This window comes from Vipera berus (assembly GCF_964194415.1).
Source record: "Vipera berus genome assembly, chromosome: 1".
Lineage (NCBI taxonomy): Eukaryota > Metazoa > Chordata > Lepidosauria > Squamata > Viperidae > Vipera > Vipera berus.
The window spans coordinates 30,093,410-30,110,145 of record NC_138202.1 but is presented as its reverse complement, the minus strand read 5'-3'; the positions used below and the strand labels follow the sequence as shown (position 1 = coordinate 30,110,145).

The 16,736-nt window shown below is 37.6% G+C and overlaps 1 protein-coding gene across 13 annotated transcripts in view; it reads right to left on the bottom strand.

Moving 5' to 3' along the window:
* The window catches only part of SYNE2 (spectrin repeat containing nuclear envelope protein 2), a 252,931-nt gene that overhangs the window by 48,274 nt on the left and 187,921 nt on the right, over positions 1-16,736 (bottom strand). For all 13 annotated transcript variants that reach the window (XM_081313270.1, XM_081313260.1, XM_081313271.1 and 10 more), the window contains 9 exons: positions 16,584-16,716; positions 14,788-14,970; positions 10,884-11,027; positions 9,423-9,599; positions 8,533-8,688; positions 5,430-5,579; positions 3,302-3,472; positions 2,388-2,521; positions 896-1,088 (listed from right to left, as the gene is read on the bottom strand). In XM_081313270.1, coding sequence (XP_081169396.1) covers positions 896-1,088; positions 2,388-2,521; positions 3,302-3,472; positions 5,430-5,579; positions 8,533-8,688; positions 9,423-9,599; positions 10,884-11,027; positions 14,788-14,970; positions 16,584-16,716 — 1,441 coding nt within the window. The remainder of the gene's footprint in view (positions 1-895; positions 1,089-2,387; positions 2,522-3,301; positions 3,473-5,429; positions 5,580-8,532; positions 8,689-9,422; positions 9,600-10,883; positions 11,028-14,787; positions 14,971-16,583; positions 16,717-16,736) is intronic.

Here is a 16,736-nt window from a genome sequence, read left to right as displayed (position 1 = left end):
TAAGACCACAAAAGGATAGTAAGCTGTGATTTGTGATCTTCCTGGATAGAATTCTTCATATAAAAATTTAAATTGCCTGGGGGAAGTCTACAGGACAAATGGAAGCTTCAGTTTTGATCAAATCCTGTTTGGGGGCCTGTTTTGCTGTTGAAACAAAGCAACAAACAACATTCCAATAAATTTCAAATTAAGATATTTGGTACCTATGGACAGTCAGGTTTAGGTATACGCTGGGAAAATCCTCTAAACCTGTTAGCTTTACAAATGCAACTAGCTGGTTACTTTGAAACATAGAAGGCTGGATTAGAAACTCCCTTACTTTAGCCTTAAGATAGCTGGCAGGAAAGCAGGTTTTCAGTGGAAAAAGTACAATTTCTGTATGCAAATTTTTGATTTTCATGGAAGAGGCACTTGGGTGGGGTCAATGAGCTCCAGGACTCCAACTGGCTGCTACAGAACAGGACTGAATGCCTCTTGTGGCTGCTGGAGAGAGCAGAGCCAAAGTTTTCTCTTTTTTGGTTCCAGTAAAACATTAACCTGCTGGGGGATACCTACAAGGTAGATATTCCTACCAACAACCTCTGCCATCTACATCAGTCTGTCTTTACCACCATGAATGTTGGAGAGCATTGTTGCAGTCTCAAAAGTTATAGAGATTACACTGGTGCTCACTTGATATCTGTGATGAGCAGACAGCAAGGGACTCAGACCTGGGAGGGACATAAGAGGGAGGCAGCAGAGAAGGTGAAGACTCTCCTTCCCTGCTCCTCACTCCTCCCAAAAAAAGCAGACACTGCTGTTCCTGCCGTTGTGTGAGGGCAGCAATCTTACTGGCCTCTTTTTCAAGTCAGGGGAAAAGGAGCATTGGCTTCTTCTTATAGTCTTCCATTCTTACTTTTATATTCTCTGCCATCTCCTTAAGAAAATCCCTTGTGCGGCTTGAAAGTGTATCAGACATCAACTGGGAATCACACTGCTCTTCGTATTTGTCTAGTTTTGCTGAAACCTCTGTATGGAATTCCCACAAATGCAAATGTGTGTGAGCCTTTTGTAGTTCCTCTTCAATATTTTTGTTTATCAATAACCACCTATAAAAATAAAGATGTAAAAATGAAATACAAGAGCAAGCAATTTACTCAGCATTATTAGTTTTTTTTTAAAGAATGAGAAAACAAAACCCTCTGATTTGTTTGTAATGATAGAATTAAGCAATTTGTTCTGGAGGTTGAAAATATTTCTACTTAAACTCAAATAAGCTGTAAGGTCTCTTTGCAGGAAGAATGCCTTTCAGAGAGAAACTTCCATTTCCAAGGGAGATACATTTTTCCTGCCCCCAATGCCTTTCCCATTCCTCCTATGATGCTTCTGGTCAAATTGGAGGCAATGGTGGAACAAGCACAGGATTTCTTCCCACCCTACCAGTCTTGTGCAGGAAACCCAACCAACACTGTTGCAGCTCTTGCCTCCTGAACCCAATGATAGTTCCAAAGAGGATTTTCTCAACTCTCAGCTTATCAACAAGCTGTCTCATGAGAGGGTTGGTGTGGTGTGCCCATCTTGAAGGAGTCAGTGGTGCACCTTTTCTTTAACTGAACAATATTCAATCTGTCTGCAACCTTCTCTTCTTGAAGCAGATCGTTGAGAAGTTGGTGGAGCTTCGGTTGCATAGAACCCTGAAGAAAAATGATTATCAGGACCATTTTCAGTCTGGCTTTAAGTTTGGGTATGGGACTGAAACCACACTGGTTGTGTTTGAGCATAAACTTCTGGCGAGGCCAAGAACAGTGTTCTGCTATTTCTTGAATTCTGGGCAGCTTTCAATGGCATTTATCTCTACTCAGAGCATCTAATTTACTTCTGGGTATAATCCAAGGTATTGGTTGGAACTGGGAGCAAGCAACTAAATGCACGCCACATACTTTGGGTGGTATGGTGTGAATTGACTGAATTTACTTGTGCCACAGAAAATGAGTGAGATCGGCAACTCTGAAACTTCTTTTGCAATCTTTTTCATATTTCTATTTGGAATTAAAGCAATGGTAGTAGACTAAATCCATGTTTAAGGTACCACCAGATATTCTTTTTTTTCTTACATTTTCTTATTTTTCTGACCAGGAAGGCTATTATTGCAAAAAATATTGCAAAAAATTAGATAAATAGCTGTGATCAGTACAACAGTGTCCAATGTGCAGAGCAAACGAAAGCAATTCACACAATCACTTTGTCCCTAAAAGATAAGGATGACCAATTTAAAACCATCCTAATGATCTCCTATATAAATTAAGCAGTATCTTATGTCTGCCGGCAATAACTGCAATTGTATTTGCCAGAAATAATTTTTTGAAGTCAAACTTCTAAATGGTGAAAGGAAAAAAAAAGTATTGTACCTTGTGCATGCCTCTTTGTGTTTTTGTTCAATAATCTCTGAGAATGAGGGATCACACACTTTCTTCAGGTTATCAGCAGCAGTCTGGAACCTAGCCCAGATTTCTTTGTTTTCCTCAGCTTTATCTTGAAGAGACTGTGGAAAGAAATACCACTTAATTAGTTACAAATGTGATGATGCTTAAGGAGATGGCTATTGGTACACTACACTACCTTATATCCATCCTTCTAAAACAGCATATTTTCACCAATTTAGCAGGATGTGGGTTGTGACAAGGTTGCCATTGGCAAACATGCTTTTCTAGATTGGCAAAAGGTGTGTGGGGTGGCATCTTCCAGACTCATTCTTCCTTTCAGGAGGCTTGGAAAACAGAAAGATCCTCTCACCTCCTGAGCCTTTTGGGCTTAGAAACATAGCGAGAAAACTCACTAACTTTTTACAAAGAATATGTGCTGATAGTCCTCAGACTAATGGGAGTACAATTTTCATTACAGATTAATTTTCCAGAGCTCTCTACAGATAAACCCTGAAGGATCCTGTTCATGCTCCCTCTCATATTGCTTATTGTACATCATTTTCTCTTTTTCCAAGTTGGAGGAAATTGTAGTTGGTTGATATATTTCATCTGTAAAATCATGATTTATGCTTTCTACACCAAGCAGGATCAAGCACCAGGGTTTGTTCTTGATGTTCATTCTCTGGTTTTTAGGGCTTGCATAAATCAACCTGCTATTTCATTTCAAACTGGAGAAATACAGTATGTGGGAGGAACAGCATATGGGCCCAGGATATCTGTTATGATTCAATCATGTGCCACATACTCATTTGGCACTAATATCTAGAGTAGCTCCTTATTTTAAAGAAGGAATATTGTGGAACCATGGAGTTCAACACATTGGTCTTTGTGAAACATACCTGGAGATCTTCCACTTGCTTTTTCAGTGACATCACTGTAATGAAAGGATTCTTGCTATGCTCCAGGCAATACACAGCATTTGCAAGCATCAGCCTGATTTCATCCCAAGCTTCATCATAACTCTTCCAGCACTCTAAAGCAGACTCTGTAGAAGACTTCAGCTGTGCAACCTGCAAACATACAAGCCTGTGCTTAAAAAGGATGTATATGAAATTACTTACTAGGAAACTGCTCAAGAGACACCCCCTGTTGTTTTTTATTACATCATTTTCTTTCTAATACACGCTGGATAAAAAAACCCTCTAAGTATTTATTTAATAATGTAATATATAAATGGTTTCAGGAGTACTAGTACATGCTTCAAATAAAATGTTCAAGGGAAAAAATCACGGATCTGTATAAGAGACTGAAGTATTAGAATAATTTTCATTATCAATTTAATTTGAGGACAAAGTCCTGTTGTGCTTGTAGAGTTCATTCCAGCATGCTTGGTTAGAGGAAGACGTATAGGAATAAATGCACTGGTTTCACTCTCTTGAATGCTGACATCTCAGCAGGAAAACTCACAAATTCAGAAATGCCTGCAGAGTTTTAAACTGCAGAAGGAACAGACAACTCAGCTGCAAGTTCTTGTTCGTAAAAGCTGAAAATTGCTATTAAACAGGCCTGGGTTTCTATTATTTCAAAGATTTGTTATAAACTATCTGCAGCTAAGCAGCTTCTACAGAACTTTGGCAGTTATTATACCAAGTATAATGAATTAATGGCTGAATTTGGAGACAGAATCTGGGTTTCATATTTCACTTTTGCCAGGATAGCCCAACTGCAAATAGTCTGATTTTATAATGCTTTTCACATTTCATGATGTGCTAGACAAAATCTGTTATCTTTTGACTTTTCCAGTAACAGAAGGTCCGTAGTGGATTATGTTCTCTTGTAACTGAGATCTCAGAAAAGACTGACGTTTAGGACATGTCAAAACTTATAAATTTAGACATCTGTCAAAAATATCCAACAGCCACAAAAGTTTTGTTATTTACTTATTGGCCTATTATTCTGAAAGCTTTTAAAATCAGATATGGAATACAGAAGGTGAGCATAGCATTTACTCCTTCAGTCTTTTAGTTCTACTGGAACCTCAGGTCATCCAATGAACTAATAGGAGGATCAAGTCTTCCCCCCCCCAGACAATCTATAATAATCTTGTAGAATTCACTGCCCTCCATCAACTAAGAAATGCCAAAACAATCAGGCACTTTTATGGAAGATAAACAATCAGTAACAGCTATTCATGATGACATATCATTAACTTCACTATTAGACCGTACTGGTTGGTCTTTGATCACAATAAAAATAACTGATGTTCTTTTACAGTATTAGAGAAAATATATTTAAGTCCCAGTTTCTGAGGAGAAATGGATCTTCCCTGGCTCCCATTTATTGTTGGTTAATTTCTGCCTAATCACTAAAGGAGAAAAGATGGTAAAATGCAACATATTTCAAGCTTCTATGTTAGGTCATCTAAGTTGACTTCTTGATTAATTTAAATTTCTGAGATCTAGTAGGATAAGACATATATTTCACAGAAAATATCATAGTTTTAATTTCTAACAATCTTAAAAGAAAATCACCCTCTCAATTCTGGACATGTGAGTGGGTAGGAAAACTGCTTTTAACTATTAGCAAAGGAAATACCCTTTTTCTTTCAGACCCACTATAACAACATCTGCAATCATCTATAAACATTTGCATATTAACTTTCTCTTAAACAGAGGTTTATTTAAGTAGAAGAGAGCATTTCAGATATAAGATATAAGTGGAAGTCTAAAATGAAGAAAGAGTGGGCGATACTTTTGAATCCAAATGATTGCAGACAGGCAGCAGAACTATTCATACAAAAGACTGAACTGCACACAAAAACCTGAGAGTCTTCAATCCAAACTATACATTGTACTTATCTATTTTTGTTTTCTTTATACATATTTTCAGAATATAGATATCTCATGTTGCCTTCAAGGACCCTATCCTCATGTATAATGGTTTCAAATCCTAGCTTGGAAAGAAATCACTGGGTGACATTTAAGAAGCCACTAATTCTTCTACATAGCCAAAAATCAAAATAACAACCTGATTGATAATGCTAACTCTCATTTCATCCAAACTGGTGGTTGTGAACACTATTTTCTTGGCAGAATCAGCACAATCCTCTAAAGCTGTGGGATTATTTTGCAGTTGATCCACTTCCTCAGACTTCATAGGAAGCTGATATTCTAACACCTGATAAATAGTCATAAGAGAAAGATATTATTCTTTAAGTACAATTTAGGGGAAAAAAATCAACATTTAACATTAGAATATAATAGGGCATATTTTCTAAAGATCAATGCCAAGCAATATGGTAAATTAAATGGAAGACAAGTTTTTCTTAAATACTTAAGAACAACATAAGCATAGTCCAATTGGATCAAAACAAGTCTCATAGTAGTCCAGTCTTTTATTTCTCAGTTGCTAGCCAGATATCTTATAAACAGGAGATGAAGACATACCTCTTTTCTATAAGTGTCCCCTACATTTTGTATTTGGAGACATGCTGATCAGCCAGCCAGACAGGTATAAAGGTATGGAGATATACAGTAGATATATAGATATAGATATAAAGGTATGTATGTATGTGTGTATGTATCCAATCCACCATTAAAACTGTGTAACATACCGGGTCAATACATGTAATTCTACAGATTAATAATGCATTGCATCAATAAATGCTCTCTTTTGCCTGTTCTAAATCTTTTCCAGTCTGTTTCATTGGATAGGTCCTGGTTTCACTGTTTTGAGAAAGAGACAAGTTTTGTTTACTTACCCATTTTCTTTAGGCTTTGTACACATTGATCATATACCTCCTGTCTTAGCATCTTTTTCTCTAACCTGAAGAGTTCCAGGCAGTGTTTTGTCATAAGGTAGGCCATCAATAACTTAGCTTGTCCTTTTCTGTACTTTTTTCCAATTACGTTATATCCTTTCCAAATGCATACACAGTGTTCCAAATGGAGACAGATTGTGCATTTGTATAAAGGAATTTCAGCATTACCAATTTTATTTTCAATCTTTTTCCAAATGATCCCTAACATGGAATTTGCCTTTTTCATACTGAACAGTGATTCAAAATTCTTATTTATCTTTGGCTCCAATATTTTCCCAGATTAGATATAGACAGCTCAGCATATACGAAATCCAGAGGAAGGGGAGGTTTAGTTGCAAAGTGCAACTTAACTGCCACTTAGGTGACTATTAATTCATTGTAATAAGCTCCTTATATTGTCACAATCACGCTTTTATTATTTAGTATTTTATTATAATAATCAAATTTGCATGAAGATAATTTATGAGCAAACTAAAAAAACACTGGTGTCATTAGAGATATTTAAGGCAGGGATCTCCATCTGCAAAGTTTAGATATCTTTTGATTTCATCTGGCATTAGGAAATCTAAGTTAGAAAAGCTACGTGCATAATTTTATGAGCAAAGAATAATATTAGAAGAATGTTTGCATGATACTTGTCCCCCCAATCAGAGGCACCAGTATCTTTTATGTAAATTAAGTACAAAATCCAAATTAAGTAATTCACGTAGGCCATGATCTTACTTTTTTAATATAAACTGTGATATATACTGTATGCTTATTTATAAATGTGGCTAAGTTTGAGGTGGGGAAATATCTCTTGTTCATTTTTAAAGTTTTCTTCTAAAATCTTGAAAAAATCTTCTTGGTTTTATTTAACTTCTCGGTTTCCCTTCTTCTATCCCCTGGTGTGTGTACCTGCTCACTAAGAGAGTTTCAATCTGTCTCTTATTTATTTACAAAGCTTCTTACTGGCTAGTTGGAATGAATCTCCATCTCTCAGCTAGAAAAATGAAGATGCTCCAGAGCTCAATAAAACATTGCAGAGAATAAATAGCAAAATTACTGTTACTTTTCAGTTTGACTATAGTAGAGGAATGGGGTAACCATAGCAATAAAGCAAAAAATAAACGTTGCACCTTGTAAGAGGAAGGAGTCAAGAAAGACATAGCAAATATGATTTGCCACTATTAATTTGAGAATAACACAATCTTCCTCAACATGGTATCCTCTAGATCAGGGGTGTCAAACTGCCAGCCCGCGGGCCGGAGCGTCATGGAGAAACCGCGCCCATCCCATTGCCGGCAATGAGAAAAAGTTTTGATATGTCATGTGACGTCACGTGAGGTCGCGAGTTTGACATGTCTGCTCTAGATATATTAGGGTCAAAAGAATTTTTGCTCCAGATTTTGCTATGAGAATCTCTCTGTGGTTTCGTCAATGAGCCACAGAGCTGCTCAGAGAAAGCCAATGTAATATACAAGATAAGCTACTGGACTAGGATGATGTGACAGCCACCAACCTAAAGGAGGTTAAAACAAATTCATTCAAGGTACGGCTATCAATAGTTACTATTCTTGAAGACTCTAGATTATACCCAGTATTTGCAATAGTCATGGGAACTTGGGACTTTTGTATATGCTTCTGCCCAGCCAGAATGTGAAACACAAAACTGGTCTTTTGTCTGATCCAGTAGGTCTCTTTTTATATCATTACATTCTCAGATATAAGAGAAACAGAATAATGTATTAGCAGCATACTAGTTCTTCTACAAACCTCTGTATAACTCCATTCAGGAGCTTAAAGAACATGTGGAACAAGATGATTCTGTAGATCCATCTGCCCTCCAGTTCCATCTGAGTCAAAAAGAGACCCTAACTAATTCTACTGGAAGCTGAGGAAGGCCCCAGGAGAAAGAAGTTCCATTTCCTGCATCTTTTCCCTGGCACATGCCATTTACAGCTACATCAGGGGGGAAAACAGGACAGACCCTTTTGATAGGCAGTTCTACAAAATTATTTTTTAGATTTTTTTTCCTACACCAAACTGTCTCCCGGAGGGACCATTCTATAGATCCATCTGTATGAGCAGACCTCTTGAGTTTATTTCCCTCCTTTGTTTTCCATTGTGACCTGTTCTTATTAGGTCATATTTGAATGGACTGCATTTATTAATGGTTGTGGACAATTATTGTGTTATTTTTTTTAATTTGAAGGATAAATTCGCATATATTGTCCTGAACATATAGGAAGACAGATAGGATTAAAATGTTGAAGATCATCAACAAAATTAATTTGACATTTCAAATGTCATGAAATAATGTACATTTACCTTGCAGTCTTTTAATGTGCCCTGTGCAAGAAGAGAACTTGCTGGGTTCTTCAAATGTTCTAGCCTTCTGCTTTGTGCTTCTAGCCAGCTGCCCAAGGATTGTGCTTTGTTTTCATTTTTAACAACAGATTCCAAAATGTGCTCCAACTCCTTTATCTGTATCGAGGACAATTTGTAATTATTTGCAAAATTAAGGAAGGAGACATGTTTTTAGTTTATGGCGATAAGCAGAGAAGAATATTATCCTCATTTTCTAGAAAGCACCTCATATTTTAGTTTATTGTTGCAGCAGAGTTTCTGGACTCAGATATAACAGAAGAAAGCTTCAGACCACCTCCAAATAGCAACTTTAAGGATCAATCTACTGTACTTAATTGGAAATGTAAAGAGAACATGGTTGTGTTGTCACTGTATTATCCCTATCCTTTGGCTGGCTGCTGAGACAGTATGACAACATAAACCAAAATAGGTATAAGGTAGGCTTACTGAGGTCTATGGATTAGAGAAGGAAAATGAGAACTAAATCTATATTTGCTTTTGTTCCTGCTGCCTTTACAGCTGCCTGGAGAATCCTTGTTTGCTACCTAATCAATGATGCAGATCTGAACAGCATCAGACCTTGCAGATGGGACAGGAAGGCCACCACGATAAGACTTCTGTCCGGTGAGCAGCAGTGAATGTAGGCAAATCACAAATTGGGTGGAGATGACTTGCATGGACCTGATTTCTCCACCTGCAGTCTTTCCAAGTAGGACCCCACTCCCATTCTGAAGAGTTCTCTGCAGCACAGAGAACAAAGCAATGAAGCTGTAGTGGATGGGTGATCTTCCACTAGGCACATCTGAAGTTGACTCATATTCTCTGCAAAAGGTTTTAAAGGACATTCAAACCTTTTCATTCAAAGTCCCTTGCAAATGGTGCCAATTCATATTCAATTCCCCGAGACATTCTGCAAATGACGTCCTCTCGTAACGCTTGCTTTCAACATCACAAGGTGTCAACTGTAGTAGTGACTGGTTCACATAATCAACTATCCATTGTTTAAAGTTCATTTCCATCACATATTCCTAGAAAAGTAATATACAACTCTGTCAAAAAAAGCATGTTTTCTATGCAGAAATACAGCTTTGTTCCTTTATAACTGTTTCTGCTGTGACAACAGGATAGATGCACAGAGTTATAATAACTCATAATTGTATGGCCAAGTCCCTTGCTCATAGTTAAAGAGCATAATGATCATGGGCACTTAAAAAGTGTAACTCCCTATAATGATCATTTTGGTGGGGGCGATGAAAGTTGTAGTACAATACATCTATAAAGGCATCAAATTAGGAAGAGATTGTGAGTTCAGTTTTAAAAAAAACATCCTGGGAGAAGCAAAGGCAAAGTTTTCTATATTGCTGCCAATATATTGTTGGATGCAATCTCCTCTCTGAGAGACAAGATTCCTATAAGGATTTTGTAAGTATGCTTAAGTGTGCTTTCTTCTTCTTCTCTTTTCCTCTTATATCTGATCCATAAAACAACGATACCATTTAAAGACAGTGACAAATAATTGTGTGACAGTGTAAGCACTACCTGTTTAGCTTTATTTGCATGATAATATTAGTGAATAAAATAAAGAAAATCTCCAAAAGAAAAAAAGCATTTAGTCACATAGACAAAATGAAAGGCTCCAAAGCCTTCTGTGAAAGAAAAACTAACAACATTTTGACAGATGTATAGGCCCCTATCTTACCACAGGTTAACTGTATAATAGACCTCTAGAAGTGGAAAGAAAACTAAAAAACATTGCATAGAGATTCCAGATATTTGGAAGTCTGATTTTACCTACTGCATATCAATCTGTCTTGGAAATGAATAAATATTTGACATACGAATATTAATATCTCACCTTCCCACAAACTCATACAGATAAATCTGACGGACACCTTCTAATTGCTATCTGGACACCCAGTGAGGTAGGATGATAGGTAAGGGGAAAATAAGAAGTTGAAGTAGACAAGGATGGATGGATGGATGGATAGATGGATGTATGGATGTTTGTATGGATGGATGGATGGATGGATGGATGGATAGGCAGACAGACAGACAGGCAGGCAGGCAGATGGAATTTATATAGAGACCCCAGCACACACAATTGACTCTACATAGTAGACCAAATTGATGATGCAAGGATATGTACTCACTCCCTAAGGATATAGAGAATATTATTTTAGATTCCTTTCTCTTGATCTCAGTTGACTCAAACAGACCACATAGTATGATTCCTTATTTGGATGCATTTTATTTTCTGCCCAAAGGAAATGAAACCATTTCTAGACATCATGAACGTATAGTGTCTCACTTACCTTGTACCTCCTAAGAAGGCCTTTCAAGCTAGCGGAACTTTGCAAATTAATTGCAACCTCATCTCTTCTTTGCTGATCAATGCAATTCATCCAGGCATTCAGTTCTGTGATGGCTTCATAAGATGGCAATTTTGCCATCTGGAGCTGTTAGAAAATTACACCATTATACTTGTTTTTTTTTCAGGAACAAAATTCAATGTATTTTCTAAGATATTCCTTTTGGGCACTCTGTTGAGTATTGTAGGTTATTGGAAATGGAAGCACTCACTTTTCTCTTATTTAGTGCAACCTCTGCCTCTTTCGTCTCCCTGATCAGCGTATTGGTAAAAAGACAGAACACTCTTGCTCTACGGTTTCTAAAAATAAGCCAGTGACTAGATTGTTGGTATAGAAGCATCAGCCTACCCCTATTATTATGTAACAATATTAGAGCTAACAGTAGTCAACCTTGTCTGCAGAAGAATATATACAAGTCAGAAATGCTCCAGATTTTTATCTCATTCTCAGTCATTTTTTACTGTGGCCTAGACATCCCCTTCAGCTCAGTTCACTTTATTCTTAGCATATTTATTTATTTATTTAGCATATGGCTGGTCACACACAGAATTAAAAGCACTTCATATTTACAAGTTAGAACAGTTAAAACAATTTTTTTAAAAAAAGAAGCAATTATAAAACCTAAGAGGAAAACAGAAATAACATTTCAGAGTTTAATGTCGAGTTTGGAGATCCAGTCAGTAGCTGCCATTGTTACGCAGAGGAAGTCCTTAACATCTCCTGGGTATCTTCTATTAGTGCATTCCTTCACTATATGTTGGATAGTCTGTCGGGGAGCCCTGCAATCACATTGTGCTGAAGGTGTCTTTCCCCATTTACAGTTGCAAGAAAAAGTATGTGAACCCTTTGGGATTACGTGGAGTTTTACATGAATTGGCCATAAAATGCGCTCTAAACGTCATGTAAGTCACAACAATAGAAAAACACAGTCTGCTTAAAATAATACTACACAAACATTAGCTGTTGTCATGTTTTAATTGAACATAAGATGGAAACATTCACAGTGCAGGGTGGAAAAAGTATGTGAACCTTTGGACTTAATAACTGGTTGACCCTCCTTTGGCAGCAATAACCTCAACCAAACGTTTCCTGTAGTTGCAGATCAGACCTGCACAACGATCTGGAGTAATTTTGGACCACTCCTCTTCACAAAATTGTTTCAGTGTAGCAATATTCTTGGGATGTCTGGTGTGAATCGCTCTCTTAAGGTCATGCCACAGCATTTCAATCGGGTTGAGGTCAGGACTTTGACTGGGCCACTCCAGAAGGCGTATTCTGTTCTGTTGAAGCCATTGTTTTGTTGAATTACTTGTATGCTTTGGGTCATTGTCCTGTTGCATCACCCATCCTCTGCGGAGCTTCAGTTGGCGGACAGATGGTCGTACGTTTTCCTGCAAAATGTCCTGATAAACTCTGGAATTCATTTTCCCATCAATGACAACAATCCGTCCAGGCCCTGAGGCAGCAAAGCAGCCCCAAACCATGATGCTCCCTCCGCTATGTTTTACAGTGGGGATGAGGTTTTTATGTTGGTGTGCTGTGCCTTTTTTTCTCCACAGATAGTGTAGTGTGTTTTTCCCAAATAACTCAATTTTGGTTTCATCTGTCCACAGTATATTTTGCCAGTAGTGCTGTGGAACATCCAGGTGCTCTTTTGCAAACTTCAAACGTGCTGCAATATTTTTTTTTTTGGACAGCAATGGCTTCCTCTGTGGTGTCCTCCCATGTACTCCATTCTTGTTTAATGTTTTCCTTATTGTAGATGTGTCAACAAAAATGTTACCATGTGCCAGAGATTTCTGTAGGTCTTTAGCTGACACTCTAGGATTCTTCTTTACCTCATTAAGCATTATGCGCTGTGCTCTTGCAGTCATTTTTACAGGACGACCACGCCTAGGGAGAGTAGCAACAGTGCTAAACTTTCTCCATTTGTAGACAGTCTGTCTTACACATGAACATCAAGGCTTTTGGAGATACTTTTGTAACCCTTTCCAGCTTCATGCAAGTCAACAATTCTTGATCGTAGGTCTTCTGAGAGCTCTTTTCTGCGAGGCATGGTTCACATCAGACAGTGCTTCTTGAGACCAGTAAACCCAAAACAGGTGTGTTTTTAAAGGGCAGGACAGCTGTCAGCAACACATCCAATATCATCACACTGATTGGAGTCAAGGTTGGCTCACTCCTGGCTCCAATTAGCTCTTGGAGAAGTCATTAGGCTAGGGGTTCACATACTTTTTCCACCCTGCACTGTGAATGTTTCCATCTTATGTTCAATTAAAACATGACAACAGTTAATGTTTGTGTAGTATTATTTTAAGCAGACTGTGTTTTTCTATTGTTGTGACTTACATGACGTTTAGAGCGCATTTTATGGCCAATTCATGCAAAACTCCACGTAATCCCAAAGGTTCACATACTTTTTCTTGCAACTTTATACAGAGAATCGGCACACACCCCATGAGTCATTCTAATTCGATTGTATGTCACCCATATCTGTCGGGGTAGATTAAATCCTGGAGGTATACTATTAGGATTAATATGCTCAGAAATATCTTGGGAGGTATAGCTACTCCATGCTTCCATCCACTTTTGTATAGTGCTCTGATGTTCGGCCAGCAGCTTAAGCGCTGTGAGGAGTGGTGGATTTCTTGACTTTAATCGACATCTTAAGAGCTCAGAGGTATAGGCATGAATGGGTAGAGAGGAGTTTAGTGTTCACAAGTTAAAAAGGGGGTACAATGATGTCAAAATAAATTCTGCATCATCATATTATTGTGGAAATAATGCATTTATGTCATGAAATCATCATGTCTGAAGCATTTAAATGTAAAAGAAATGTCATTCACATGACAACATTATGATGCACGTGTCATCTTTCAGAACAAGCAACTAAATTTCATTTTTAATCTGTGCCATTGTGCCCACAGTAAAAAATGACAATAAAGGTTGTCTGTCTGTCTGTCTGTCTGTCTGTTTGTCTGTCTGTTTGTCTATCTATCTATCTATCTATCTATCTATCTATCTATCTATCTATCTATCTATCTATCTATCTATCTATCATCTTACCTTCTTCACCCACAACTATATCTGAATCATATGCGAAACTCTCCTATGTGTAATTTTTAACTGGGCCAAATAATGCACTGTAGGTAACAATTATTGAAACAAGGTTCATGGACTAACTTACAGAATGTGTCTAAAACCCAGAACCCATGACTCCCATGAAATTGAAATTGGGCTAATTTTGTTAAACATTTTATGACATAAAAATCTTCATAAAACACTTTAGGATATAATGCCAAATGTCATAAAGCATTTCCTGCTGTTCAGCTGCTGCAGTTTGACTGTGCAATACCATTCATCATGGACTACTTTCAAGGCAGATACATCTCTGAATATCTTCCTGACTTTTTAAGAACTTGCCAGTGAAGGCAATCTATCATTACTGAAGACATTGAGAAGTCTGGCAAGGAAATATCTCTGAAATGATGATTGAAGGGATTATGGGTTATTTAGTATGTTTTAAACTGCTGAGACATTTGCTATTTCAAGTCAAAGATAAAAACAATATTTGGCAATTTCAATCAAACTTTTTAGTGGGGCAATTGTGGATCAACATCCCTGAGTTTTATACAAATGCTTGTAATCAGCATCACAAGCAAGAATAGCAACAAAGATAGTATTTAATACTTCACAATGATGGATTCACCATAGATAAAGGAGATAGATAAGACTTTTTAAACAGAAATGGCAGAGATATGTAATGTTCAGCAATATGCAATTAGTAACTATGGCAGTCTTCAAAGTTATTCATGCCTAGTAGCTTTGCTGATGAATTACTTTTTACCTGGTGAAACTTCTCTTGGATGCTTGGTAATTGAACAATAAGGTCACTCCATCTCTGCTCATACTCTGCCAAAGCTGAGCGCAAGTTTGCATCATCAGATTCCTTAATAAGCAACAGCTGATTTCCACTACTTATGACCGAAGATTTCAAGGAAGATTTATCATCGACTTCTTTAAAGAATTCCTGAAGAATCGTACAAAATCATAAAATATGGTGTGCATAAAAATGTTAAGAAAGTTTGTTAATTATATTAAATTATGAAATGATTTTAAACTGAGATAAAATATTGTTCTCCTTTTTTCATTTTTTTTTTCATTTTAGAGCACCCAAAAACAGTGCTAAAGGTTTAGATGGAAAAGTACACTTAGGTCAATTAGACCCAGGTTCAAACTTTCTGTATTGACATTTGCCATTTACATATGATATTTTTGTTTGCCTTCTGGACAGATAGGTGACTAATGATAGCAGGGACCAAATGGAAGCGATATGAGAAAGTCATTCAGATGACAAAGTCAAAGATAATTGCAAGAATGAGGGCTAAAACATAAAAATGTAACAGCAGTAATTATACTTAGAGATTAAATTCATAAATGATTCTTGTCTGGATAGATTACAACAGACATGTCAAACACAAGGCCCGGGGGCCGGATCCGGCCCGTGAAGTGGTTTCATGTGGCCAGCAAAGCCATCCTGGAAACAGTGAGGGAACAGCCCCCACTGCCCTGGCCCTGGCCCAGAGACCCTCCTTCTGCCAGAGACCCTCAGATCTGTCCCACTTCTGCCCAGGCCCCCATAGGCAACCTTGATGTGAACGATGTAGAGCTGGCCACGCCCACCCAGTAGGCCATACACACTCTAGCCATGCCCACCCAGTAGGCCACACCCACCCAGGCCACACCCACCCAGCCCCTTGAGGGCAACCGCAATGCTGATGTGGCCCTCAATGAAATTGAGTTTGATACCCCTGGATTACAATATAACTCATTCCCATATTCTGGTTGTGAATGACACAACCAGCTACATAAAACAGAATCCACCTGCTATCTGTAAACGTAACGGTGGTGGGGGGAGGGGCGTTGGAGAAAACCGTAGAAGGCTTGACTCAGTAAATAGGGCTTTGAGGCTACATTCAAATATCACATTAAGCCAATGTTTGTTTTAAGCTCAATTTTTTGAACAGTCAGACTGGCAAATAATTATGGCTGACTTGGAAAAGTTTCCCTTTATTTTCTCTCATTTGCCTTGCATCTTTGTGATTTAATTAGAGGTTTGTGCGAGACATTCTGTAATACCAAATCAGGAATAAGTAAGAAAATTATAAATAATTCCTTCATCTCTGCATACCAAAATATGCATACCAAAGTCACAACTATAGTCAGTAACAAATCATGATTTTGCACTGTAATTTATTACCATAAAATACAATAGAGTTATTCACCAAACATTAACAAACCACGCTAAACAAATCACATTAGTATAGTTTGTAATTCTAGCCTTTTGAGTGTCATGCAGTGAACCAGGCTTTATCCTGTGAGACTGATTAGAAAAGTATAATGAGTTTGAAGATGGGCTCACAAAATAGCATTAGATAAATACATAGAGAATACAGTAGTTTATTAATGGCTCCAAGCAACAAAACGTAAAATAAAATAAAAAATCTTTGACTAATAGGCATTGAGTTCTCTAGATTAGAGAGATGGTTGGCCTGTACTGGGGGCAATGTACAAGATTAGATGGAAAGACTATCCTCGTATTTTTACATCAGTCTCTGCTACCACAAACACTGTCTAACTTACAAGCAAACTCTGAATATGGTTCCTGACAATGTTCTGGTCCTGAGATGCATTGAGAGACTGCTCCTTCCAATAGTTCACATTTTGCTCAGCAGATTCCAACCAGACACTGAGCTCCTTTGAGTCTTTGTTGTAACTTCAGGAAAAACAAAAGAA